Source organism: Mercenaria mercenaria, chromosome 18, assembly GCF_021730395.1.
Source record: "Mercenaria mercenaria strain notata chromosome 18, MADL_Memer_1, whole genome shotgun sequence".
Lineage (NCBI taxonomy): Eukaryota > Metazoa > Mollusca > Bivalvia > Venerida > Veneridae > Mercenaria > Mercenaria mercenaria.
The window spans coordinates 54,393,129-54,420,978 of record NC_069378.1 but is presented as its reverse complement, the minus strand read 5'-3'; the positions used below and the strand labels follow the sequence as shown (position 1 = coordinate 54,420,978).

At 34.5% G+C, this 27,850-nt stretch overlaps 2 protein-coding genes across 7 annotated transcripts in view; one reads left to right on the top strand and one right to left on the bottom strand.

The window, feature by feature from the left end:
- LOC123537904 (multiple epidermal growth factor-like domains protein 10) overlaps positions 1–27,850 on the bottom strand; it is a 55,570-nt gene that overhangs the window by 21,081 nt on the left and 6,639 nt on the right. The gene's annotated exons all lie outside the window — the stretch shown is intronic.
- LOC123538236 (uncharacterized) lies at positions 8,131–26,026 on the top strand. Of its 2 annotated transcripts, none has more exons than XM_053530062.1 (9): positions 8,131–8,270; positions 12,367–12,397; positions 12,738–13,382; positions 14,025–14,078; positions 15,468–15,965; positions 19,346–19,399; positions 19,602–20,075; positions 20,622–20,664; positions 21,039–26,026. In XM_053530062.1, exons 3-9 carry the CDS (start codon positions 12,740–12,742, stop codon positions 21,889–21,891), a joined length of 2,619 nt encoding a protein of 872 aa, XP_053386037.1. In that variant the 5' UTR covers positions 8,131–8,270; positions 12,367–12,397; positions 12,738–12,739; the 3' UTR covers positions 21,892–26,026. The 2 variants fall into 2 exon arrangements, with proteins under 2 accessions (XP_053386037.1, XP_045178139.2); XM_045322204.2 differs by having other exon boundaries at positions 8,211–10,190.

The following is a 27,850-nucleotide window of genomic DNA, read 5'->3' as shown; positions in this document are numbered from 1 at the left end:
AGAAGCATTGCATTAAATTAATTTTAGAACAAATCTGTAAGAGAACCAACAATCACATCATGTTTTACTTTCCGCGGACTTGTTTCAAGTGAAAGGCAATTTACAACAAGAGCTCGTCGAACACGAAATGCGCCCCCCCCCCCCCCCCCCCCCCCGCACCCATCCCCCTTGATGCCTTCAGTAATTGCACAAGGAACAGAAATTATATGCTCACTGTAAACAAAACGAAAGTTTTACTGCTCTGGTTCAATGTGACATTGACCTTTGACATATTGACCTCAAAATCATCTGCTGGTCATGATCAACTTCCCTATTAATTTTTGTGATCCCAGGCCCAAGCATTCTCACGTTATTGTCCGGAAAGTGTTGAACTGTTCCAGGTCAATGTGACCTTGACCTTTGGCCTACTGACCTCGAAATCTATAGGGGTTATCTACTGGTCATGACCAACCTCTATTAAGCTCTCATGATCCTAATTGTCTGAAAACAGTTTAAATGTTCCAGGTCAATGTAACCTTGACCTTTGACCTACTGACCTAAAAATCCATAAAGGTCATCAGCTTGTCATACTGAACCTCTCTAGCATCTTTCATGACCCTTGGCCCAAGCGTTCTCAAGTTATCGTCCGGAAACCGTTTAACTGTTCCTGGCAAATGTGACCTTGAATTTTAACCTAATGACCTAAGCATAAAAAGGGGTCATCTGCTGGACATGACCAATCTCCTTATCAATTTTTCCTGACCCTAGGCCCAAGCGTTCTTGAGTTATTGCCCGGAAGCCATTTTACTGTTCCTGGTTACTGTGTCCTTGACCTTTGACCTACTGGTGATGACCAATCTCTCTATCAACTTTCATGGTCCTAGGCCAAAGCGTTCTTGAGTTATCATTCGGAAACCGTTAAACTGTTCTGGGTCACTGTTACCTTGATCTTTGACATACTGACCTCAAAATCAATAGGGGTTATTCGCAGGTCATATGCAACCTTCTTATCAACTTTCATGGTCCTAGGTCAAAGCGTTCTTGAGTTATTATCCGGAAACTGTTTTACTGTTCAGGATCACTGTGACCTTGACCTTTGATATACTAACTTAGAAATCAATAGGGGCCATCTGCTGGTGAAAACAACCTCATTACCAACTGTTATGATCCTAGGCCTAAGAGTTTTTGAGTTATCATCCGGAAACCGTTTTATTAATCAGGGTAACTGTCACCTTGACCTTGACATACTGACCTCAAAATCAATAAGATTTATTTGCTGGTGATGACCAACCTCCCTGTCAACTTTCATGATCCTAGGCCTAAGCGTTCTTGAGTTATCATCCGGAAACCATTTTACTGTTCAGGGTCACTGTGACCTTGATCTTTGACATACTGGCCTCAACATCAATAGGGGTTATCTGCTGGTCATGACCAACCTTTCTATCAACTTTCATGATCTTAGGCCCAAGCGTTCTTGAGTAATTATCCGGAAACCGTTCTACTATTCAGGGTCACTGTGACCTTGACCTTTGACATACATCTCCTCCCTTCCCTCACATGCCCAACCAAATAATTTTTGGTTGCGGGTTTATCCCGCTACCAAAGTTAAAGTGTATTTCTGACAATCATAGCATCTTTATTTTATTCCGAATCACATCCAAAAGATGTTCATGTGCTACCCAAAATAGTCCCATTCATGAATAATGCGGATGAATTATCAATGAACAAGCAGTTCTTATTCAACCTGTATCCACTCACACTAACCATTTAGATTATATAAGATCTATCAATGATAAAGTATTCCAGCTCATAGTTAAATCACAAGCTAGGTCAGACAGAGTTCCTCTTAGATTTGAGGCACATTAAGTTTGTATTTTTTTTTCTCATTCATGTATATTCATAGACCTTCATTTAAACAGAAAATAAATCTAAAAATCCGCAACATCAGACAGTTTAAGGCTTTGATTTTGAATATTGTCTTGTCTTTAAAGTTTGATTCTGCCCTAACTGACAATTCTACGGGCGTATATATATTACTGCCCCGATAGGGGGAATTTTTTATTTCTTTCGTTGCGTTACATGTTTTTAACGAATCTTCTTTTAAAATTATATTAAAATTTATTATATAAAATTATCAAAGGAAACGGTATTTGTTCTTCCAATTACAAGTTAAATAAAAGTAGAAACAACGTGGCAAAATATAACGACTATTGCCTCATTTGTTTATAATAACAGAATGTTATGTAAACAACATGTTACAAAAAAGAGCTTTGAATTACTGCAATTCAGTCTACCAGGTAATCGATCGCATGTTAAATTCAAGACTAATGCCAGTAGGACATGCACTTTTAGAAAAAAAAATATACACTGAATGACTTTAAAATGTTTCATCCATGTAATAACTATGACAATTACATTTTTTTCGCAACTTGTTTTCATGTGATATATTTTGATATTCACTCAATATTTTTCATTAAATTTGCTCAAATATGGTGGTTTCTTTTGGTGATACTTAAAGCGTGACTGTTGCCAACTGTGAACGTGAAATTTGTGCTGTAAAAATTGAATTAAATATAAATGCGTGTTCAAGTTGATTACAAACACCAATAAACAATTCTTTCTTAAATTGTCCTATCCCAACTTTAATTTAATTAAAGGTATGTTTATTAAAACCAGCATTAATCTTTATTCTTTTGCGGAAAGGCAGGCGTTTTGCAAATACTTTTATTTAACCGCTATAAAGTGACAATACATGTATTAATCACTGTCAGCTAATTCGACATAAGAGAGTCAGCGAAATTATTCTGGCTATGCTGAGGTTCTATGGTTTCACGTTTGACACTATAACTTTTCTGCATTAAATCAAGGTCATTACGTTGGAATTTTGCAGCATAAAAATGAACAAAATATTTTAGTAATTCGAATATGGGATTTATAAGCGGTCATCATGCTTCGTTTAGTTCAGAATAAATACCACCTGACTCACTTCTCGTCTGTGCTTATTTCATAAATATACGAATTACGGAAACCTCCTTTGATAAAATTTTTCCAAATACATGGATGGGGCGTTTTTATTGTTCTTCTGTGTATTTTCACATGCTTTGTTAAGGTAACATCGTATATTTTCGCATATAAGACGCAATAATATGAGTCATATTTCCATTTAGAATGGGGAGCATATAATAAGCGTGTACTACAAGGAAATTAAACGGAAAAGAAACCTCAGATTGCATCTCCGATATAAGGGTGCGTCTTATAACAGAGTGCGTCTAATAAGCAAAAATATACGGCAATCTAAATAAGATAAGGCCTTACTGAAGAACTGATACTCGGCGCAAATGGCATGGACATTAGATATTTGATTTAAAGAAGTTAGTTGCTGAAAAAATAAGCTTTCTAAATGTCATGTTCAAAGAAGAAAAAAGATAAACATTTATCTTTGCAAAAAAAGAACAAAATTTAATGTAAGATTTAACCTTTATAGTGATTGTAGAGTATTGGTCTTCAGCGCATCAGACAAAAGGTAAGAATAAAAACTAGTGCGCTCCGCTTGCATTAATTTTCAACTTTTATTTATTAACTTTTTTAATCTGACTTACGACTAGAAAATAACTTTAAATACTTTTCTACTTTTCATAATGTTATCGAGTTATTGAATTATTTGGGGCCACATTGGTTTTGTACCATGCTGAAAATGGCATCACTTTTAATGAAATGTCGTGCGCAAATTTTTACACTGAAATGTTTAAGTTATAATTTATTGTAGAAAACTTTCTGCTGTGTCTTTTTCCTCTATATTTCAGGATGATGTTAAAGATCTCCTAAGCAGTGAACACTCCTTTTAAGGGGAACATCATCCTGGAAACAGAAATACCAAGAAAAATACTAGTACGTCATAAGAAGATGACCTGTGATCTGTATGAAAACTGTCTATACATTCTTTTTCTTTCTGATCTTACCTATTTTCGTACATACCAAAATCTTCTTGATATTTTGTAATGTACAACGGTCACCATATCATTTTATATGTAACCCAGTTTAGTTTATACATAATTTGTTTAGGTTAATTGTGAAGGAAGTTCTACAACTTGTATTAATCAGTCTCGACACCTCGTTCCTGATGGGAGTAATCGCCACGAGGGTATGAGAGAAGAGGCCAGTTTCTCCCTTTTAATGCTGAGCACTAGGCAAGGGAACTACTGGTACCATTTTTCAGGTCTTTGGTATGACGCGGCCGGGGATCAAACTCACGACCTCCCGCACTCGAAGCGGACGCTCTACCACTAGGCTATCGAGGCGGTAGTTTTAGGCCATTTTGTTCATTTCACACATGTTCATTTGTATTCTAATCCAGTCCGGGACCATTATCCATTTCACCCCATTATACCGTATGTTTATAAGTATGTTTCTCTTCTTGTGGTATGTTTTTTTATTATTTGTTAATATTTTTTTAATTACTGTCAAATCATTAATTTTCGTGGGGGACTAATTTTGTGGATTTCGTTGTTGAGTCAATCCACGAAAATTAATCCCAACAAACAAATAAAATTCCCATTCATTTTATGTTCAAAAGCTGAAATCCACGAATTCATATCCCAACGAAATTGCCGTTTTGACCAAAACCACGAAATGTCATGTCCACGAAATTAAATGATTTGACAGTATTGGAGTTATTTTCTGAAATATCTAAAAAGTTTAATAGTGATGTTTCTGTTATCTTTTTATACTAGTTTACAGTAAAGAGCCATCCTTTTAGAATCATACAACTCCAATACTTTTCTTAAAGGTACACAAAAACCTGCTTTTAAGGAAATGTATATGGATAAATAGAGACTATATACATGACTTTTAGTGATTATTCGTATTATATATTACAATCAGGACTTTATATTTTCATTTATTCTAATTCAAAAATATTACCATCAGCTTGCTTCCTTTTTGATTATCTTCCATTTCTTTCTTTCGAGAAGCAGGTTTCAGAGCCGCTTACCAGCTCTGTCATTTAAAATTGTAATTTATAAAATGTAATATCGTTAATAAATTTTAAGAAAAACAAAAAGAAAGCTGGTTGACAAAGTTGTCTTCCCCTTTTAGTTAGAGAAAGGGACATCCCTGTTACGCGTGTATGTGGTCGCATGGTCACATTTTTTTCTATATGAGCCCCATTTTTATTCTGGTGAAAGATGTTTAGTAGGCCTTCCTGGGCTTACAAATTCTCACTGCTCAGTGCTAATCATGAGTGTAAAGTGATTACACATCAGAGTACTTCTCACAGAACATTGATCATCTAGTGGTGTTCACGGTATGGGAGAAGTGTTCACGGCACTGTGAGTACTTTGCTTTGATATTGGTTATATAAGCGTGTCTAGTTTTCATTGAGTAATGTTCACGGTACTGTGATTTCTGCTCACTGAGTTATTATATTCATTGCACTGTGCCTTCTGCTCACTGAGTAGTGTTAGTAGCATTGACAGTACTTCTCAGAGAGTAGTGTTCACGGTATTGTGGGTAGTGCTCATTGAGTATTGATCAATGAGTAGTGTTTAGGGCACTGTGAATACTGTTCAGTGAGTGGTGTTCACGGTATCGCTTGTAACACTCACTGAGTAGTGTACAGGGCCCCGTGAGTTACTGCTCTTGATTGGTGTTCACGGTTTTGTGAGCAGTGATTATTGAGTAGTGTTTATGTTATTGCTCAGTGAATACTGTTCAATGAGCAGTGTTAACAGCAATGTGATTCCTTCTCTCTGAGTAATGTTCACTACATCGTAAGTACTGCTCAGTGAGTAGTGTTCTAGGCACTGTTAGTACTGTCCACTGTACAGTGTTAACGACACCTTAAGTACTGATCAACGAGTAGTACTTCACGGATACTGTCCGTAATCCTTAGTGAGTAGTACTCATGTTATTGTGCCTAACACTCAGTGATTAGTGTACATGTATTGTGCGTTCTACTGAGTAAGTAGTACTCGTGTTATTGTGCGTACTGCTCTGTGAGTAGTGTTCATGTATTGTGGATACTACTCAGTGAGTAGTACTCATGTTATTGTGCCTAACACTCAGTGAGTAGTGTACATGTATTGTGCGTTCTACTGAGTAAGTAGTACTCATGTTATTGTGTCTAACACTCAGTGAGTAGTGTACATGTATTGTGCGTTCTACTGAGTAAGTAGTACTCATGTTATTGTGTCTAACACTCAGTGAGTAGTGCACATGTATTGTGCGTTCTACTGAGTAAGTAGTACTCATGTTATTGTGCGTACTGCTCAGTGAGTAGTGTTCATGTAATGTGGATACTACTCAGTGAGTAGTACTCATGTTATTGTGCCTAACACTTAGTGAGTAGTGTTCATGTATTGTGCGTACTACTGAGTGAGTTGTATTTATGTTATTGTGCGTATTGCTCGGTGAGTAGTGTTCATGTAATGTGGGTACTACTCAGTGAATAGTACTCATGCTATTGTGCGTAATGCTCAATAAGTAGTGTTCATGTTATTGTGAGCACTACCGAAAGAAAAGTGTTCGCGAGACTTTTTGTTTTGCTCACTGAGATGTGTTTACAGAATTGTTAGTACTACTTATGCACTGCTTCCCATAATGACACTAATACATGTTACACGCTCGGTATCTGTTCCCTAGTTTTAAATTTAATAAAATCTGTAAAAAGATCCTTTGGAAGCAAAGAATGCAACCAAGAAGAATAATAGCAGACTCGGTTTGAATGAAATGTGCAACATCTCTCACGCCCCCTAGCACCGACTTAAGCGGAACTCTGTTACACAAATGTTGAATGGACTCCATGATCCCAAAGGACCAGAAAATATAAGAACACTGAATCCAAGTACGGGGAGACTTTTTACAGCCGCCACGCGGCACTTAAAGATTGCATTTGTGATAGTAAATTGGAAAAATGATAGTCGTTGATGCAATTCGAATTTAAAATGTATTATTACAGTTCGCCCAAGTTGCTCTGCCAATGTAATTGCTCCATTGTCCAAATCTGTCAGTTCTACTTCACAAGTAGTTGTCACATCAACTGTACGTATTAAATTTAAAGGCGAACTGTAAGACGGTTTTATAAGTTGCACACAGCAGTTTTAAGATAATTAATATTTAGCGAGCGTTAGCACAATAGCAATTAAATTACCTTGATAAATACATGTATTTGTGGACGGACTACAAGTTTCGAGTTTAAGTTTTCAACTTTATTCAACACGTTCTGACATGAGACAAATACAAGAATTTAAAGAAAACATTACATATAGTCACGCAAATATATGAGTGCAACATAAGAAATAGAACGCATTTATCGAATTAAGGAATATGTTTATACACGCTTAAAATGTAGGATGTTATTTAAAATTATGTTACGTGACATTTGTAAAATTGAGAAAAAAACAACAAATCCTTATTTTTGTGATCATTGTACTGAAAAGGAGTTTCTAAAAATTCATTCCTTTCATTTTGATTTCATATTGACCTTATTTCTTTAAGGGTAGCCTTAGTTTTTACTTAAACTCGAAACTTGTAGTCCGTCCATAGTTTTTTTTATTTGATCCTGATTTTCTCAGAATGGCTCAGATGAGTTTTGTATTAGCCCCCGTATGATATTGACTCAGTATGTTTTACACGATATGCACCATTTTTTCCAGTAGTGTGTAAAACATTGCATAGTTAATAATAATTGTTATAACAATGAAAATAAATGTTCCATGTTAAACATTTTTCTAAAACATAAAATACGAATAGAAATAAATGAAAAAGTAAAAAAAATTATGAGAAAAGAAAGTAAGAATGCATATATTTAACAATAAAATATTGGTATTTAACGAGGATACATCATTTTCTTAATTGCAACATTTGTTCTGCCGGGGCTTCCGTGGCCGAGTAATTAAAGTCACTGACTTCGACCCCACCGATGTCGTTTCGTGCAAGGCCCACTTGTGGGGTTTAATCTTAAAGCCATCCAGCTGGTTTGCGGAAGGTCGGTGATGAAATAATGCACAGTAGGGCACCTGGATTCTTTCCCCACCACAAAAAAGCTGGAAAGTCGGCATATGGCCTACAAATGTATCGGTGTGACGTTAAACCCAATAAAAAATGTTTGGTCTGCCATAAAGTTCACTTTACCTTGTTATTAACACCTGCCTGTGACACTTAACCTAGCTTTAATCAAATTTGGGAATCCAGCGAGTTTAAGATCAGGAATATCCATATACCCTGATAAAATCTAAGAGGAATTAGTGTGGATTAATTAAACCAGTGTTATAGTAGGGCGCAACTGTTGTGCGGTATGTTTGATTTCTAATGTTTTATTAATTATTTACAATTCTTTATTAACACTTTCGAACTCTGTTGCCTGGACTATTTCACACTTACTTTCATTTTAGTTTTTTTTTAAGGTTTATTTTTCTTTTACTTCATGATCAATGGAAATGGTTAAATGGAAATTTGGTAATATTTTTTTTTTTTGCACTTTACTTCTGAATTAAATGCATTAAATTAAATTTCGCTTACTATCATAATGATGAGACACCTCTAAAAATAGGACAACTTTAGGTTTCCCAATAATAAGTGACCCGGTTTAAATAACCGAGATATGTTATAGACGTTTTAAAGTAAATAAACCGCTGATAACAGTAGATTTATATGACAAGTTTCAACAAGCGTCGCAGATCTAGATTTAAATGTAAGTGACTTGTATTGAACCTGAACACCGAAACACAAAGTACTATAGAACTGGTAATATTCGCGGTGGTTTCTCTTTGCTAGTTTTTGCGAATAATACCAGGCTCAAATTCAAAATATTCGTGAATAATGGCACTCACAAATTCAAAATATTCTTGAATAATGCCACTCACACATTCAAAATGTTCGCAAATATTCAAAATCTCCCTGAATAATGCCACCTGCAAATTAAAATTTTCGCGAATAATGCCACTCACGAATTCAAAATATTCGTGAATAATACTGCTCTCAAATTCAAAATATACGTGAATAATACGAACTTTTTCGCGAATAATGCCACTCGTTAATTCAAAATTTTCGTGACTAATGCCACCTGCTAATTTAAACTTTCGCGAATAATGCAATTCGCAAATTCAAAACTTTCGCAAATACTGCCATTCCCAAATTCACAATTTTCGCAAATAATGCCAACCGCAAATTCAAAATTTTTGCAAATAATGCCACATTCGAATTCAAAATTTTCGCGAATAATGCCACTCGCAAATTCAAAATTTCATGAATAATGCTACTCGCAAGCTCAAATTTATTTCGAATAATCCAAATAAGCATTTAAATCGAAGGTTGTGGGTTATTTTCTGACTATATTTGTAAAGACATTTTGATAAGATATATATATATAGTTTAAATCAAGGCAGGTAGTCAACACAACACGGCGTCTATATGACCAGCCACAGAGTACCTGTGGTAGAGTACTGGTTTCCTAAAATAATAATGAACCTGTTTTGTTTTTGTAAACCATGGTATCACGTAAATTAATTCACTCTCATAAAATACAAAACTACATTCATGTATGTATGTATAATGCATGATTTGAGAAAACGAAATATACAGATGAGATATTTCCTTCGCTCAGGCTTATATATCTAACCTTGTTAGAGTTCGTCCCTTCTGGTTGTTGGCAACAGTCATGACAGTGTTATGATTAAAAACGCTTGCTAAGACAACAAAAAAAAACTAATTTACCTTAAATTTCAATAGTGTCCTTGACCTGCAAGCATAGATCATGTATGCGACACATTGTCTGATCAGGTGGAACATTTCTGTGCAGTACTAAGACAATCCATTAATCCACATAAAAGTTATGGAGATGAAACAATTTTACTTGACTTTAAACATAGATCTTGACATTTAACCGACATGCATAGATCATATATTAACACACTGTCTCTTGGGGAACGTTTGTGTAAAGCACAGATAACCATCAATGCAAAAATGTTATGGAGTTGGAACAATATTATTTGACTTTAAATAGTGACCTTGATTTAGGACTTACAAGCATAAATCATGTACGTGCATAATCTACATATTGCCCTCTATTTACACACCAAGTTTTATGAACCTAGCTTGAATACTTTTGAGTAATTGCAGGATCAAGATTTGCAGACGAATGGGCGGACAGACAGACGGAGGGTATTCCTATAGTCACCTCCGGTGTTCCACCGGTACTGGACTAAATAATTTAGGTAGTAAAGGCTTTAGCACTATAAATGAGCGAAAATTGTTGGAAGAACAAGTTAAGTGTACAAAAAACCCGTTCTCAGACACATGTACTTAATAACCGTTCCGCTTGGAAAACGATCTCGTAAGGTCCGAAAATATGACCGGTCCGCTATTATGTAAAACGATCAGTATTATGTAATACGATTTCAAAATATGTTGTTTTACGTCTCAATAATACCATTAACAATTCATGCGTGTCAACTAATTTAGTGGTAGAAATGGACCGCCCGTGTAATGAAGTATTTCGACCCCCATAGAATAATGACCCCCCGGTCATTATTCTATAGAAAAAGTGACCCCCCGGTCATAGTATTATGACCTCCAGATCATAATACTATGACTCCCCCACGTGAAGTAAACTGAACCTCACGAAGACTATTGACTCCCATAAAAAAAACAAACCCCCGGTCATTTGGTCAAATTTAGTGATAACTCGTGTATCTAAAGCCTAATTGCTGCATTTTATGCCCCCACTCGGGGGAGGGGGCATATAGATTTGCCCTTGTCCGTCCGTCCGTCCTTCCGTTTGACCATTAGACCCAGATACCATCACTTGACACAGAAATCTGAGCATTCCGCAACGGGAAAAGGGATTCTATTTCTAGACGCTTATGTTGGTGTATACATTTTTTCAGGAAAATAACAATTCACAATACGTTCACAAAACACACCAGTGTCAATAATCCCTGCAAACTTCGGTATGAAGTAATTCTTCAGAAGAAAACTGCACAAGAAACTGCTAGCATAGAACTTAGTATTAATAGAAGTTGCAATACTTAGCAGTGGCAGTAAAGTACGGTAGCGGCAACAATAGAAAGTAGTAGTAGTAGCAGTAGTAGTAGTGGCAGTGGTAGTGGCAGTTGCAGTAGCAGCAGCAGCAGCAGCAGCAGCAGCAGCAGAGAAATAAGTGACAGCAACAACAGCAGCAGGAGAAGAAGAGGTACATGTAGATGTACAAGACGTATTAGTGGAAACAGGTATAGTAGTATCAGTAGTAGCAGTTGTAGTAGTAGTAGTAGTAGTAGTAGTAGTAGTAGAAGAAGAAGAAGTACATGTAGTAATAGCAATAGAAGTAGCGGCACCAGTAATAGTAGTACAATCAAAATGTTAACTATTGGCAATGGAGGGTATTAGCGTTGTAGATCTAGTAAAATTGTCCGTTAGGTTTGGTGGGGATCACTTTTTAATAGATATTATCGTCGAAAGTCTTTTTAGGAGCCGGTGTTTTACACGGAAAGAGTAACTTTTTTAAATAGAATAATGTCCGGGAATCGATATTGTATGAGAGTTCGAATGTAGTAATTTCGGCAGTGATTATTTTACATGGAAGGAGTCACTTTTTCTATAGAATAATAACCGGGGTCGTTATTCTATGAGATTCGAAGGAAGTCGTCTTTAGGGAGTCAGTATTTTACTTGGAGGGGTCAGTTTTCCTACAGAATAATGACCGGGGGTCGTTATTCTATAGAGTTTTCAAAGGGAGTCAGTTTTTTATAAGGGGAGGCAATATTTTACAGGAAAGGAGTCACATTTTCTATAGAATAATGACCGGGGGTCGTTATTCTATGGGGGTCGGAATACTTCATTACACCAGCATACTTTTACGACTAAATAGAATTACTTTAATGTGGAATTACTGATTTTACATTACTTTAATGTTTAGGCTGAAATGTTTGATGTATTGAATCGACGTATGAAAAATTTAATAGATAGCTGGGTCTGCAACAAGTTGTAATTGTACTGATTTTTGGGTAGGTAATTAAGCTTATTCATGCTTCAAGATATGACAGTGTATAGTGCATTTTATTTGACCTTGCGGGGCGGGGTTTCGCGACGGTCCACTACATTATTGTGCAGGGCATGTAGTACATGTAACCAGTGTAGCGTTGAATTTTAGTAGTTGGTGACCGAAGATAACGCAGTTAAACAATTATATTCCTCTACCTCTTTGCTCGTTTTTTTGAGAGTACCATTATTTGCACAAGTCAGAGATTAACTCCGCCCCGCCTGGTCGAATAAAACGCACAATAATACTGTAAAATAAAAATGTAATTGTGTTATATAATAGTTTATTGTTTTGCATTTGTCAAAATTTTGCGCAATCAAAATACATCATGTAAATTAAATCACTTGTTTCAGAGGATTTGCTTACCTGAAAGAAGTTCTGAAGGTGAGTTACAGTAATTGCTCGATTTTCATTCAAGTACAAATGAATGCCATATTAGTAGGATTTCGATAATAAGACTGACTCGGAAATAAGACTGACTCGATAATATAAGACTGACTCGATAATAAGATTTACTCGATAATAACACTGACTCGATAATAAGACCACTTTTTGCAAGTCCCGAAGTGATCTTAATAGCGGTATTTTACTGTAAAACATTCAGGTTTGGTACAGCAAACCTTTGTTGAAAAGGAAATACACCAGAATAACACGAGCACAAACCAAATTTATGTAGTACTTTCTCAGTTAGTCGTAAAAGTCAGATTTTTTAAAATATTTTCAGGGATGGGTGACAAATATCATCGGCTAATTGTGTTTGTTGTTGACATTTGTCCGGATCCTCTTAGGAAACTTTTCGAGCAACTTGCTAAAAAAGACACAAGTCCGGGGTCGGCATTCACTACTCTTGATGCCTACATGAACTTTCGAAAATCGGATGTAAATCAACTAAAGTTGAAAAAGCTAATACGTAACAATCAGTATGATTTGATATATCCGAATACAGGAGGTATTGATATGGAGCAGTGGGATATTACGTTACTAGCGACATTGCTTCTAAATTTGTTCACTCTGCCGAAATGCGATAAGATTAGCGTGGAAAACCTACGATCGTATAGGAATGATTTACAACACAAACCAGCAACACAGCAAGTATCAGACAATGAGTTTAATATCTTATGGTCTCAGCTGACTACCCACACGCTAAGAATTGCAAGCCAAGTAGGTGGATCGGCAGAAGTGAAAGCACTAAGTGACCGTATTGCAGAGGCAAGCGTTCAAAATATGCCGGCATTGGGAAACACTCTTCAGAAATGGTTCCTCGACAGTAATTCCGAAATGAGATATGAACTACAGTCAATAAAAGAGACAAATGAATGTTGCCAAAACATACTAAATGGAGCAACTGTCCCTTGCATTGGACCCTCAGGTACTAATCTTATACAGTTAAAACTACTACGAATTACAGGGCTTGAGAAAACCGAAATTCGACTTAAAATGACAGGAGCCGCGCCATGAGAAAACCAACATAGTGGCTTTGCGACCAGCATGCATCCAGACCAGCCTGCGCGATCAGGATCCATGCTGTCCGCTTTCAAAGCCTACTGGAATTGGAGAAACTGTCAGCAAACAGCAAGAATCCTGACCAGACTGCGCTGATGCGCAGGCTGGTCTGGATCCATGCTGGTCGCAAAGCCACTATTTTGGTTTTCTCATGGCGTTGCTTATAATTTATACGCATGTTTTCGGGATGAGACATAAAAATGTCTTCAAGATAGCGGAGAAAAGCGTGTTTGAGATAAATGTATCGAGTTTTTACTGCATATCAGAAATTTGCAACATTTTAGTATCAAAATTACCCGGCAATCCTTCTGTTCTACGTCAATTGCACCAATCATGCCACGAATATAAGTCTATAAAACTGTAAAAAATGGTAACTTCGAATTCGATTTTACCTGTTAGCGAAGGCTGCTTATCTGGAAAATCAAACATCTTTTTGTTATGACTATTTTTTTTAACTGTCTTAAATCATTCTAGTTTTCACCGTATTCATCTCTACGTCTGTTTGTAGGTGAAAAAGTGAAAAGAATGAAGACTGTCGATCATATTTTAAAAAAGTTGCAAGGTAATTATTTACATAGATTTCCATCTTTTATGCACGTTACATGTGCATTCGTTTGTTATTTCAGTCCCATTTGTCAGTTGTATCATTTTGTTAATGTTCCTGTTTTATTGTCAGATGCTCTTAAAAGGCCCTGCCTTTAATCAATAAATTTGAAATCGGAAACTCAGATGTTAAAGATCTTAAACAAATCATAGACAACAAAACGTTCTTATATGACAATTGAACAGTATTTAAAGCATGTATATTATTGCCTGCAGGTATATTGGAATGCAACAAGTAGTGTAGCACATGGGGACTTTGTGATTTCACGTGACTTTTTACCGATATGCGATTGGCTTATCGCATTAATGGAACGCCGTTTTTTAATAAAGCTGGCACTCTATATCGAGAAATATTTGTGACCTGAATTCCTCTTTCATTATTTCATATAATTTATTCAATCTTTCAGCAATGATAAATATTGATACCTAGTTGTGCATAAAGGATATTTTAAATGGCTCTTTAGTTTTCTGGATTATTGTCTTTTGTTGTCTTGCTCTATATGTTAACAAATTCCAGGTGAAGCCATGAATCACATTTGTGATAGCTCTAGTAAAGTATTCCAATAGTCGAGTAATGTGAGTTGAGCTTAAATTTATGTAATACATGAAAGGGAATATAGTTATTTTTGCTCAAAACAATAACCTTCATAAATTAAGAAATACATAATTCATAGATCTACCTGTAAATCATGTAGAATGGAGTAATATTTCCTACATTAAAGCGTAATTGTATAATAAAAAATCAAGCACGTTATTCACCCATAAGTTTCTTTTTTAGGCGAAATGGTCACACTTACATAACAATTTCTGGTCTGTATAACTTCTGGCCGCAGGAAATCTTTTGACTTGTTCTACAAATTGATTGCAGTAAAGAACTGCATAAAGGGGTCATACTTCTGGAGTGCGCAGCGCCTATACACAATCACCGATTGTAAATGACAGTAACAAGCTTCCGAATTGATGCATTTGTAATAAACCTGTCATCACTAGGTTTAATATCATTTTCAGCAATTTTGAATATTGTTTATTCTTATTTCTTTACAAATGGAAATTTGTTTTACATGGGAAAAATCTTTTTAAGAATAATTAAAGTATTTATCAATACGGAACAGGAAAATATGTATTGAACTGGAAAAATTGTACGTATATATAGATTCTAATATTCGTTTGCCAACAAATATGAAAAATTCATTTTAATATTTAAAATATGATTTTTTTAATGATGAATCAATGCTATTTCATAAGAGTCATGAAATCAGTTTCTTTACCTAACTGTATCCCTTAGACTAAAAGGCTTTACTATAGCGATACATATTTTACGTTTGCGAAATGATACTCTCTAATTCAGAAAACTTTGCCATCACAATGAAGACCGAGCTGCCAAATGAATTCGTTCCTACACAAGAAATAGCAGACGTAAAAGCTAAACTGAGACATAATCACAGAGTTGTGGTAACTGGCTATGGCAGTACACGCTACCTTCAGATTGCACTCGAGGCCATAAAGAGCATACACGTCGATATAGAGCGCTGTGTAGAAATGACTGAGGCCGACGACTGGAGACATATTGATCCAGCAGATGTTGATGTTGTGCTGTGCAAATTTCCATTTGGCAGAATTGAACTCCAGAGAGATAGGGTAGAGAAAATGATAAATGTTTATGACAGCATGATGTATACATCGACACAAGAGAACGAAGACGATGTCGTCCTAGATATTGTAATTGTATCGGAATTACAAATATTACAGAAAGCAGTCGAATACTTCAACCACGGCATTCTGAAAGAAGATGATATCGTCCGTGTGTATGGTGTAGAAGGTGGTAATGTTGCTGATAAAGCTGGAGGTATAATAAAAACATTTCATACTTTAGTGACAATAGGGGAAACGTACAGGAGCTGTTGTAGCTGTGGTAGTAATTTTATAAATGTAAATAAGCTATCGCAAATGAACACACTTAAACAAGGCTTATTATTCTCTATAATGAATTCCTCGTACGTATCAGATTTCATCAATTAAAAAAGAAATTTCTGTGTCTGTCCCACATGCTAATAGACATTTACGGATTAAGTCTACGTGGACTGTGGACACCTAAGGCGATAGATTTTTCAAGGGGACCGTCTCAACATAGTTTAATTATATTATGCGCGATATGAAAAAGAGTTTATAACGGCAATAGGGTTTGAGTTATTATATCATCACTATGCGGTAGGTGATATAAATTTGGATGTGCCTGATTTTAGCATGACTTTTCGAAGAAAAAGTAGAGCTATTGCACTCGCTCCGGCGTCGGCGTCGGTGTCGGTGTCTCCGTTGGGTTAAATTTTTTGATAAAGTCAAATATCTCTGTTACTGTCAAAGCTATTGACTTGAAACTTAAAATACTTATTTACTATCAAAGTCTACACAAGACAGAACAATCCCCATAACTCTGATTGAATTTTTACAGAATTATGCCCTTTTTAATTTAGCATTTTTGGTTAAAATTTTTGATAAAGGCAAATATCTCTGTTACTATCAAAGCTATTGACTTGAAACTTAAAATAGTTATTTACTATCGAAGTCTACACAAGGAAGAACAAACCCCATAACTCTGATTTGATTTGTTACTATCAAAGCTATTGACTTGACACTTAAAATAGTTATTTACCATCAAAGGTTTCACCAGGAGAAACTATCCGCATTACTCTGATTTAATTTTGATAGAATTATGCCCCTTTTTAACTGAGAATTATTGGTTAAAGTTTGTGATAAAGTCAAATATCTGTGTTACTATCAAAGCTATTGACTTGAAACTTAAAATAGTTATTTACTATCGAAGTCTACACAAGGAAGAACAAACCCCATAACTCTGATTTGAATTTTTACAAAATTATGCCCCTTTTTAATTAAGAATTTTCTGTTAAATTTTATTATAAAGTCAAATATCTCTGTTACTATCAAAGCTACTGACTTGAAACTTAAAATAATTATTTACTATCGAAGTCTACACCAGGAAAAACATTCTGCGTTACCCTGATTTGAATTTTGATAGAATTATGTCCCTTTTTAACTTAGAATTTTGGGTTAAAATTTTTGATAAAGTAAATATCTCTGTTACTATCAAAGCTATTGACTTGAAACTTAAAATACGTATTTACTATCGAAGTCTACACATGGAAAATCAATCCCCATAACTCTGGTTTGAATTTTTACAGAATTATGCCCCTTTTTAATTAAGAATTTTCTGTTAATTTTTTTGATCAAGTCAAATATCTTTGTTACTATCAAAGCTATTGACTTGAATCTTAAAATACTAATTTACTATTTAAGTCTACACGCGTAGAAACAATCCCCATAACTCTGATTGAATTTTGTTAGAATTATGTCCCTTTTTAACTTAGAATTTTTGGTTAAAGTTTTTGATAAAGGCAAATATCTCTGTTACTATCGAAGCTATTGACTTGAAACTTAAAATAGTTATTTACCATCAAAGGCTTCACCAGGAGCTATCCGCATAACTCTGATTGAATTTTGATAGAATTATGCCCCTTTTTAACTTAGAATTTTTGATTAAAGTTTTTGATAAAGTCAAATATCTCTGTTACTATCAAAGCTATTGACTTGAAACTTAAATTAGTTATTTACTATCGAAATCTACACCAAGAAAAGCAATCCCCATAACTCTGTTTGGATTTTGACAGAATTATGCCCCTTTTTAATTAAATGTACTAAATTGAACAAATATATATGTCATTACAGAATAACTGTAGAACATTCAATCGCAGAATTGAAGTAGAAGTGTTACAAGAGCGTAAGCTCTGAATGGAGGCGCTCACGACAACGACTTTCAAGAACCGTACATGTCTGTGCATTCCTTGTGTGTAGAAGAAAACATGTCGGATTGATTGTATAAACTGATAACTGTGAACAAGAAATGAATTTCATTTCATTCATGTTTATACCATAATACAGTATAAATGGGAAGATTTTTTAATTTTGATTATTTTCCTATCTTCCGTTCATTTATCTAGTAACAAAGCTGTCCATCTCTTCGTCCATCCACTACTGACAAATTAAAACAATAAAGTTATACAAATACAAAGTCTTTAACGCTAATACAGAAATAACAAGTGCTCCGCCAAGCGGGGCAATATACGCCCGAAGGATTATATCAGGGGATGGGAGCAAAATTTAAAGAACTTTACTGTTGAAGCCCAAACGAAAAGGACAACAAAGGGAAGAAATTCCCCGAAAAACTCTAAGTCCATTAAAACCATTACCAGGTACAGATATGTCAAAATACACCTTAACTTTGCAGGTACCATCCGTGTTGTACCACAGAAAAGTGGTATCGTTTTTTTCCCTACGGCCAGTAATAAAAATGTTACAAAATAACCTATTTATAGTAACATAAAAGGGAAGTAATTCAATAAAAAATATTGTAAGTTAACAAAAAACGACGACGACGATGGAATACGGATACATTGCGATCAGACTAGCTCATCTTTTCAACTTTGTCGCAGATGCGCAACTTATAATATTGAAGAACATTTCAGGAAAGTGTTATGACGCTAGATCAAATACTTTTTGCGATATGTATAACAAAACATTTTTCTGGCGGAAGGACAGACAAATCCAAATATTATCCTGTGCAGTGACATATTAAGCCAGACCTTACCATCATTATAGGAATGTTTTCCTTCCAAACATAAATTAAAATTATCATGTTGAGACGGTCCCCTTGAAAAATCGATCGTCTTAGGTGTTCACAGTCCACGTAGACTTAATCCGTAAATGTCTAATAGTAGGACGTATGGACGGACGAATGAAGGGAGGCCAAATGAACAATAATAAAAATTGACAAAATAAAAATCATGTACACATTCATATTTAAAGATATTGCATAAATCACTTTATGTGACAGATGGATGGGAAAACGAACTTATGAACGGCAGTTAGGAACACAGACAAAATAAATGTGTATTCATATATTCTCTTCTATTTTTGTAATCTCTTGTACTTTATATGCAATCTAAAATAGTTCAGGTATTTGTTACAAAAGTGTTTTACAATGCATAAGGTATGAATTAGGACATTTTGGATATTGAAACAAAACTAGCACTACTTCTTCAGAATGATGTATAATACAAATTGTATAATACTATACTTGTAGAAGTTACAGGAAAACTGTTACATACAACTTGGATCGAAAATAATTTATTTATGATATTGTATATTTTGCAGATCGCACCTGGTCTGACAACAAACCATGTGGTAATATCCTCAAAAATATGATAGGTAATCTATTGTTTTAAACGTTTTTCTTTATTACTCTTATGCTGCATGATATATATAAGGTTGCTTTATATCAAATTGTGCACAATAAGTGAAAGGTTAATTAAGCGAAAATTTAATTTACAACTTCCATCTTATAATTTATTATTACTGCAGGACATCATAATTTGCATTGTTTTGATTTAATTTGTTTTTAAATTTTTAGATAATTCAAATACATTGATGGAGTATCATAAAATGCCAATAAAGAATTTAGGACTTCTAGAAAATGCGGAGATGAAACTACAAACAAATAAGCACCTACTTATTGTAGGACCTAGAAAGTGTGGAAAAACTACACTCGCTGTACATATTGCCTCGCACATGAATACACAATGTCTTGTACTTAGTGATGCAGATGAAATCAAATACATTGAATGGACAAAAGTCGGTGTTATAATACTGGAAAACTTCACTGGAAAGTACGAATACAGTAAAACCAAAGCTATACAATGGTATGAAAAGTTCGATATTTTGCAAGCAAGGATAGAAAAGATGAAACTATACCTAATTATAACATGCGAAGTTCAGATGCTGAAACAGTGCAAACAAGACATCGGAGATCATCAGTTTCTGCAGCATGAAGTCATCTTGTCCTGTGATAATTCGATACTCAAAGCAAGTACATCTGATTCATTAGGTAAGTAAAAGCTATATATGTTTTTGTCTTTTCGATTTATTTTGATTCATGTCGTTTTGCAACGGAATTTCATTTATGTGATGACTGCCTGATTAAAACCTAGGTGTGTATTTCTAATACTCTGCATCAGTATTGAATTATTCACCGTAGGTTACACGAACCAGAGAATTACTTCTGACACTACACGGAGATCTTACAGCACCCTCACCTGTCGTTTCATTTGCTCTCTACCGAATTAGTTAACAACACACTCTACAAATTTTTAAATTAACTGTATTTATTTTTTCTCTTTGTAAAACTAACAGAGAAATACACATTAATGGCTGGTTATGTACAAGTCGCATGGTATATATTAGGTGGTCTAACCGCTTAGCCAACAGCTTCGGAAAAAGACGACACATATCGGCTATACAGGTTACCGCACTGTGTCACAGCAATGACGGGTGTGTGATGCGGAAGGTAAAACAAATCATGATCATCCAACTGAAAATGATTACTTTAAATTCTCTATGGTGCTTTCGTCATATCGGTTTTGCTATTTTCCAGGTATACAAATTCAAGATGATACGAAGTCAGACGGGGATGCAAGGTACTTATTTCATATTACTGTTATGATACTTCTGTAATTGCATACATGACACAGATATCTTACCACCGGTCATATTATCAATGTCATGCTTTGTTTTATAGTGTAAATACATGATTTGAGTGTTCTTTTTGATTTGAAGTATTTTTATGTTCCGTTTCGAATAAATATGAAATGCGTCAAAACACCCGTATGTGAGGAGACAGTCAAAGCCCAAACATCCGTCACAAGCAAGTTTGTAAATGCATTACAAACAACTCTCCAAGTACATAAATGCATTTAAACAAAGAAAGGATGTTGACATGTTTATTGGCAACAAACATAGGGCACAGCTGACGTAAGGATATGAATTTTAACAGATTTATTTTTTGTTTCAGTATCAATAGCGGCCAGATGCAAGCGTCACTGTGGTTTTCGAAAGCGGAGTTGAAAAAACATAGAGCGTTAGATTTAAAGTATAAGACGGTAGTTGATGTTTGTTCACGTGCAAATACAATAATTGTAGCAATGAATGGAGCAAAGTACCTCGATCCTAACACAAATATTTTGTACGAACTTTCTGCAAATTTAGACGTTTTGCATACATACAGTATTGAGCAGTATGTGGCAAGTGTTTGTTCTACTAACGCGGAAGATGTTGTCGCTGCTGGTGGTAGACACATTGCCATATTAGAATTGAACAGTGGATTTTGCAGAAGAACAAAGAATAGAGAAATTGATTATGTTTGTTGCTGTGTAAGATCGAGATCTGCGAGCATTGTTGCAGTAGATAATGAAGGTAATTTTCATGTGTATAATGGTGACTTGAAACAACTTTTTGTGGTCAATTCCGGTCATGACTTTCCAGTTTTTCAGTACAACAATATATATGGCCTTGTGGCTCTGAAAGAAACTGAAGTGGCTGTGTTAAAAGCCGATGCAGTTATTTTCGTAGATTTCAAGGACAGGACTGATCCGAACATCAAAAGTATCTCTTTTGTGGGAGTTCCTCAGGCTATATGTGCATCCGAAGGAAGCACTTTCGTACTCTGTTGTAACGGAAGTACTGGGGAATGTAGTATTGTTCAAATTTGTAATGAAACACAGGAGCTATCTGTTATTTCTTTACTAAATTCAGAATACCACTTTTACAACATATTCTCTTGTCTACCAATGTGTTTTGACAAAATGAAATCCCGATTAGTCGTATGTTCAAAAGAAGTAGTCTTAGACGAAATATACTTAAAATGACAAAAAAAAGACAAGAGTATTATTGAATATTTAAAGGGAATTCCTATAGTTTTTTTATGCGCATCTTTCTGCGCAGCCGACACTTTCTATGGAAAACTGAAGTGAAGTCAACATTTGTTGAAACATGTGACAGACAATCTTAAATATGAGGAATCTTGAATGAAATAACATTTTTGTTAAGTTTTATCTGTAATCAAATGTTGATACTGGTTTATGTTGTATTGACAAGTATCATGCCTGACAGGTATCTTGCCATTTTTGAGGTTGTGTTTTCACATCGCATTTTTGTACAAAGACAGTGTTGTTCATATAATGTAAGACAATTGACTTAGTACTGATAAGACAATATCACCTTTCAGATTATTTAGTATTCAACTGTAGAAAGAATTAAGAATTTTTAAAACATTTGTTAACTTCTAGCAGATATACATGTAATCAGTTTGTCAGGTTCGCGCCATTTTTCGTCCGAACAGATGTTGTATTCAAGCGGTCTTAACATTAAATCTAGCCTGGTGACCCATACATTTTTAGCCATTTTTATGCTCACAATACAATTATTTATACACAAGAAAAAAAGAAAAACTTCTATGAAACAGATTTTTCAAAATTTAAAAAAATATTCTTCACTATGGGTATTTTTCATCGAAAAAAGTTCACAAAAGTGAATATGAAACAAGATCTTTTTTCATTTGTACCAATTATTGTAAGGATATAGTATTACAAATATGACTATGATATCAAATAAGTATATAATAAAATCTGTAAAAAGAATAAACCTTATTGTGCTGTCTCGATGTATATTTTGGTTGGTATTTACAAAAAAGCAGAAAATTATGAAAATGTTGAAAAATCGCTGGCAGTTTCAACAACAGTGGGTGTGTTCCAAACAATTTTTCACAAAAACCAGCCTGGCGACCCATTGTTTTTATTTGTTCATTGTTTTCAGCACAAAATTTCCTATCATATATGTGAATTTGAAAAAATTCTATGAAAGGAAAAAAACTATAGGAATTCTCTTTAACTAAGTTAGAGAAGAGTTGAACATTTGTCCGAAGAGAGTTGAACAATTGCTCAAGCGTCAACAAAGATTTGAACGTTTGCTAAATAGGGGGTAAACATTCACTGAAAGGAGCAGAATATTTGTCGGAAGTGGGCTGGACATTCACTACAAAGAAGTTGAACATTCTCCAGAAGTCAGTTTAACATACACTAGTAAGCAGTTTAACAATCGCTAGAGAGGTACTAAACATTCACTAGAAGTGAGTTGAACAATCGCTAGAAAAGTGTTGAAGATTCGTCAGAGGTAACTTTAGCATACGCAAGGAGTAGTTGGAACAATTGCCACGAGTAACTTTAACACACGCTTGAAAGTAGTTTAACAATCGCTCATTTGAAGGGAGTTTAACGACCACAAGAAAAAAGCTGAAAATTCGTGAGAAGTAAGTTTAGCATGCGATAGGAGTAACTGAACAATCGCCAAAAAGTAAGTTTAGCATACGCTTGAAAGTAGATGAAAAGAGCTGCAGATTCATCAGAAATGGATTAAATATTCGTTAGAACGCAGTAGCACATTCATCAAAAAGAGTTGAATTTTCTAAAAAAGAAACGATTTCGATTTGGATATTTGCCAAAAAGAAATTGAACGTACCATAGAAAGTAGTTAAACATACGATAAAAGGAGTTGAACGTTCGCCAGAAGAAGTAAGAGAAACAATTGAGGCATTGAAAAATCCGCAAGAAAAACTGGCAAGAAAGACGTGAACATTGATCCATTTAAAGCAATTGAATGTTCTTCGTAAATAATATAGACATAGAACAAGAGATTAATCAATTACTCAAATAATAATCCTACCTTGCATTTACATTTACACCAGTGTGACGAACATAAGAAGGCAGAATAGAGTAACTGTATGGTTAAAAACTTAGTGATAAGTCATTCCATTTAAATGTCCATTTTCATGGGCTATACTGAAGAGTTTTTCCTTGTTTTTATATATGATGTGTGATATGATATAAATAATATTATATCTAAATTTCAGCTTAAATAGTGGATCTGAATTTATTCTATGACTCTTAAAACATTTTGTGATATCATACAAAAAAGCATGTATTTGACAATTTGTTTGCATTGACATAAGTTTTTTTCTGCAATAACCCAGTCATAATTGGGGATTAAATATTTATCAATGGCTGGATAGGTAGGACTATCTGCAAAGGCCAGTACATGGAAATTAAATAAGAAGTTTCAGAAAACCATCAATAAAATGCGTGAAAATGATCAGATGAAGACTTAAGTATTTTTCCCGGTCTTAATTTATATATGTAAGCAATCATCGTTAACTTTTTAATGTTTTTTTCATAATTTGAAATTTTAGGTACTATCTCTAAATAATATACTGAAAAGGCGAAAGGTTTTCAATATTTCTGAAAGAAGCACAACACGTTCGGGAATATATCTTAAGGATACTTTCACAATGTACTAATGTAATCTTTAAAAAAAATCCTTTGGAAGCACAAAAAGCAGTCAAGCAAAAAATAAGAATAAGAACAGACTAGGTTTGATTAAATCTGTTCATGAGAGGTAATGCAAGGTGCAAACGTCCCCTAGCCCTAACCCTAACCCGCGCCCCTTAGCAAGCTTTATAATGATCTGCGAAGAAGTTTCCCTAAATTTTAGTTACATAATTCAGATATGGATTTGCGACGCTCCTGTAAGAACGTTTATACAATCCTAACTTTAATGCCGATATTTTATGCAAACATTTTAAGATTCATGGTAAATGATATGGCAAGTTTTATCAAAAGATGGGTATAACACTTTTGTTTTGTGACATACTAAATGTCTGTCGTTAAGCCTTTTAAGGCTGGACGCTATGCTTTATTCTTTCATAGTGTCAGAAAGAGCTGGTAGGCGATGCGCATGTTGGAAGCTAGAATTATGACCTTTTGCCTTCTGGACTGCTTCGTCGAGTGTTTTGTTAAGGGGCGCGGGGGCGTTTGCACCTTGCATTACCTCTCATGAACAGATTTAATCAAACCTAGTCTGTTCTTATTCTTATTTTTTGCTTGGTTGCTTTTTGTGCTTCCAAAGTGTTTTTGGTGTTTTTCTTCTGCAAAGGCATTGAGTACGCCACTACATGTGTATATGGTCCGCCACTAGACCTTTGATTTTTATAAACATTATGAAACGTTATTTTATTTATTGCGGGTGTATAAATCCCCTGGTGGTGATTACATTTATTTGTCTATGTATTTTTATATATTTTATTAATCTACACATATGTGTGTTTACCTTGTCAATGTATTTTGTATACATATTATATTTTATTCATCTACACATGTGTGTGTTTACTATGTCTATATATCCTGTATACATTTTATTCATCTACACATCTGTGTGTTTACTTTGACTATGTATTTTGTATATATGTATTTTATTCATCTGCACATATGTATGTTTACTTTGTCTATGTATGATGAATATACTTTATCCATCTGCACATCTGTATGTTTGCTTTGTCTATGTATTTTGTAGATATTTTATTCATCTGCACGTCTGTATGTTTACTTTATCTATGTATTTGGTATATATTTTATTCATCTACACATCTGTGTGTTTACTTTGTCCGTGTATTTTGTATGTATTTTATTCATCTACACATCTGTGTGTTAGGTTTAAAAGAATACACGGTTTATTTATAACTGATTACAGTATGATCTGATTTAAACAAATGTCTTTTATTACGTTTTACACATGTATTGTGCCATATAAGATGTGTTTGATAAGGATTTTTAACATTTAAATTTGATATTTTGTAAAACTTTTATATGGAGGATGAGCATAGCAATTGTGTAATCTAAATGTACTCGCTTTACTTTTATATTATTGCTTTATAACAATCAGAATCAGACTTTTATTATACTATGACATTTTGTAATGCAGTACATTAGCATTTATATAGTGATTGATATGCCAGTGCTGGCCCATTATGGGCTTATAAAAGTGTTCTATTCTTTTCTATTCCGTCTATAAGTAGCGTGTCTTATTTTCTTTCTGTACACAATTAACTAGTTTAAACATCTAATCGCCAGTATGATTATCAAGCATGCATCTAAGCATTTCTCTTTTTTTTTTTTTTTTAAATCTTCAAAATAAAAAGTTGTTCAAAGGTGGTGCCCTACTGTGTTCTTTTTTTTCTTATGCCACTTTCTTTGTTTTGGGTTTAACGCCGTTTGTCAACAGTATTTCAGTTATGTAATGGCGGGCAGTTAACCTAGCCAGTGTTCCTGGATTCTATACAGTGCAAACATGTTCTCCGTAAGTAACTGCCAACTTTCCCACATGAACCAGAGGATTCAGAGACACAATGTCTTTCAGCAAATTGTCATGGAGAGCATAGCGTCTCGCCAGGGGACATATTGGGGAATGATATGTACACCAGATTACCAATATAAATAAAGTAGAGTAGGGCGTCCAAACATTTTCTTTAGTTCACTGGTGTATAAAACGTAAACGATAGTACCCATACAAATACTTAATATTAAAAACAATGACAATTTTCCTTTGTCACTTGTTCATAAAATTCAAATCATTTTGCGAAAGCTATTCTTCTGATTATTTCTTTTATGTTCTTGTCGATACGTGCAGTAAGAATATGTCGGTACGTGCGGTTAGAATATGTCGATACGTGCAGTTAGAATATGTCGATACGTGCGGTTAGAATATGTCGATACGTACAGTTAGAATATGTCGCTACGTACAGTTAGAATACAGTTAGAATATGTTAGTATCAAAGTGGACTATTTAGTCCAGTAGAACTTGGACTGAACCTTGCAATAGGGTATATACAAGGTATTTTTGCAGTTTCCTGTTCTTTAGACTTCAGTAAATGAGAATCCACCGGATGACATCTTGTCATCTTTGGGGAAAATTTTTTATTTAAGAAAATTAAGAATGGCCGCCATCGTCGAATTTCAATTTTGTTCTTCTTGAAAAAAAATAATGAAAAACTTTGTAGCGGGGTTTATCTAAGGTTCTATTGCTTTATGTTGTTCATTAGATGGAGCATACATAGTATCTCATGACTTTTGCGAGATCCTTGGGCATTTTTCTATTTTTAGAATCCAAAATGGCTGCCATAAGAATCTTATGATAGCGTATAGTTCATACTGTATTTCAGTTGATTGCTTAGTAACTGATAAAGATGTTGTTGTTATTTGCAATATCATTTTCGTAGAAATAACAAACTACTCAGAGAAAAGAAACACAATTAATACGTCACAAACAGATAGGTACAGCAGCAGCTGTTTGCAGCATTATCATCATCATCAACAACAACAACAACAACAACAACTTTTCTAAACTTAAAAATGTAAAAACGAATTTGGAATAGAGAAGCGCAATTTGAATATGTAAGTAATATATCAAAAAACTAAAATTGTTTAAACATTTATACACATGTTTTTGACCTGTTGTTACATCCGTAACACATATATATTTATATATTTATCTACGTTACCAAGTTCAAATTACTTGCATTACGCAGATGATTGAAAATTCACAAACGCTGATTATTGATGTTGAAACTGTAAAAGATCGATATCATAAAACTACATATATAGGGCAAGCAATTATCTCCATATCATTAGGAGAAATGTAAAGAAAAATAATGAGAAAATTGAAATACATTCAGTGTCAGTCCCTAACTAGAATATTGTTTGATTTTTTTCAATTTTATATAAACAAAATCAAATTGAACCTAGTCCATGTATCAACCATAACGGGAATCTAAAATACCTAATTCAAGATGTAAGCACTCAAAGAACAATATAAACCTAGAAAGCCCTCCTCAGACATGTACAATTCAGCTCTAGTCTTTCTGCAAACCGACTGGCTTCTGTACCCATTAATGATTAATTAAGCTACGTATGCCCTATTTCACTATTCCAGTATACATTT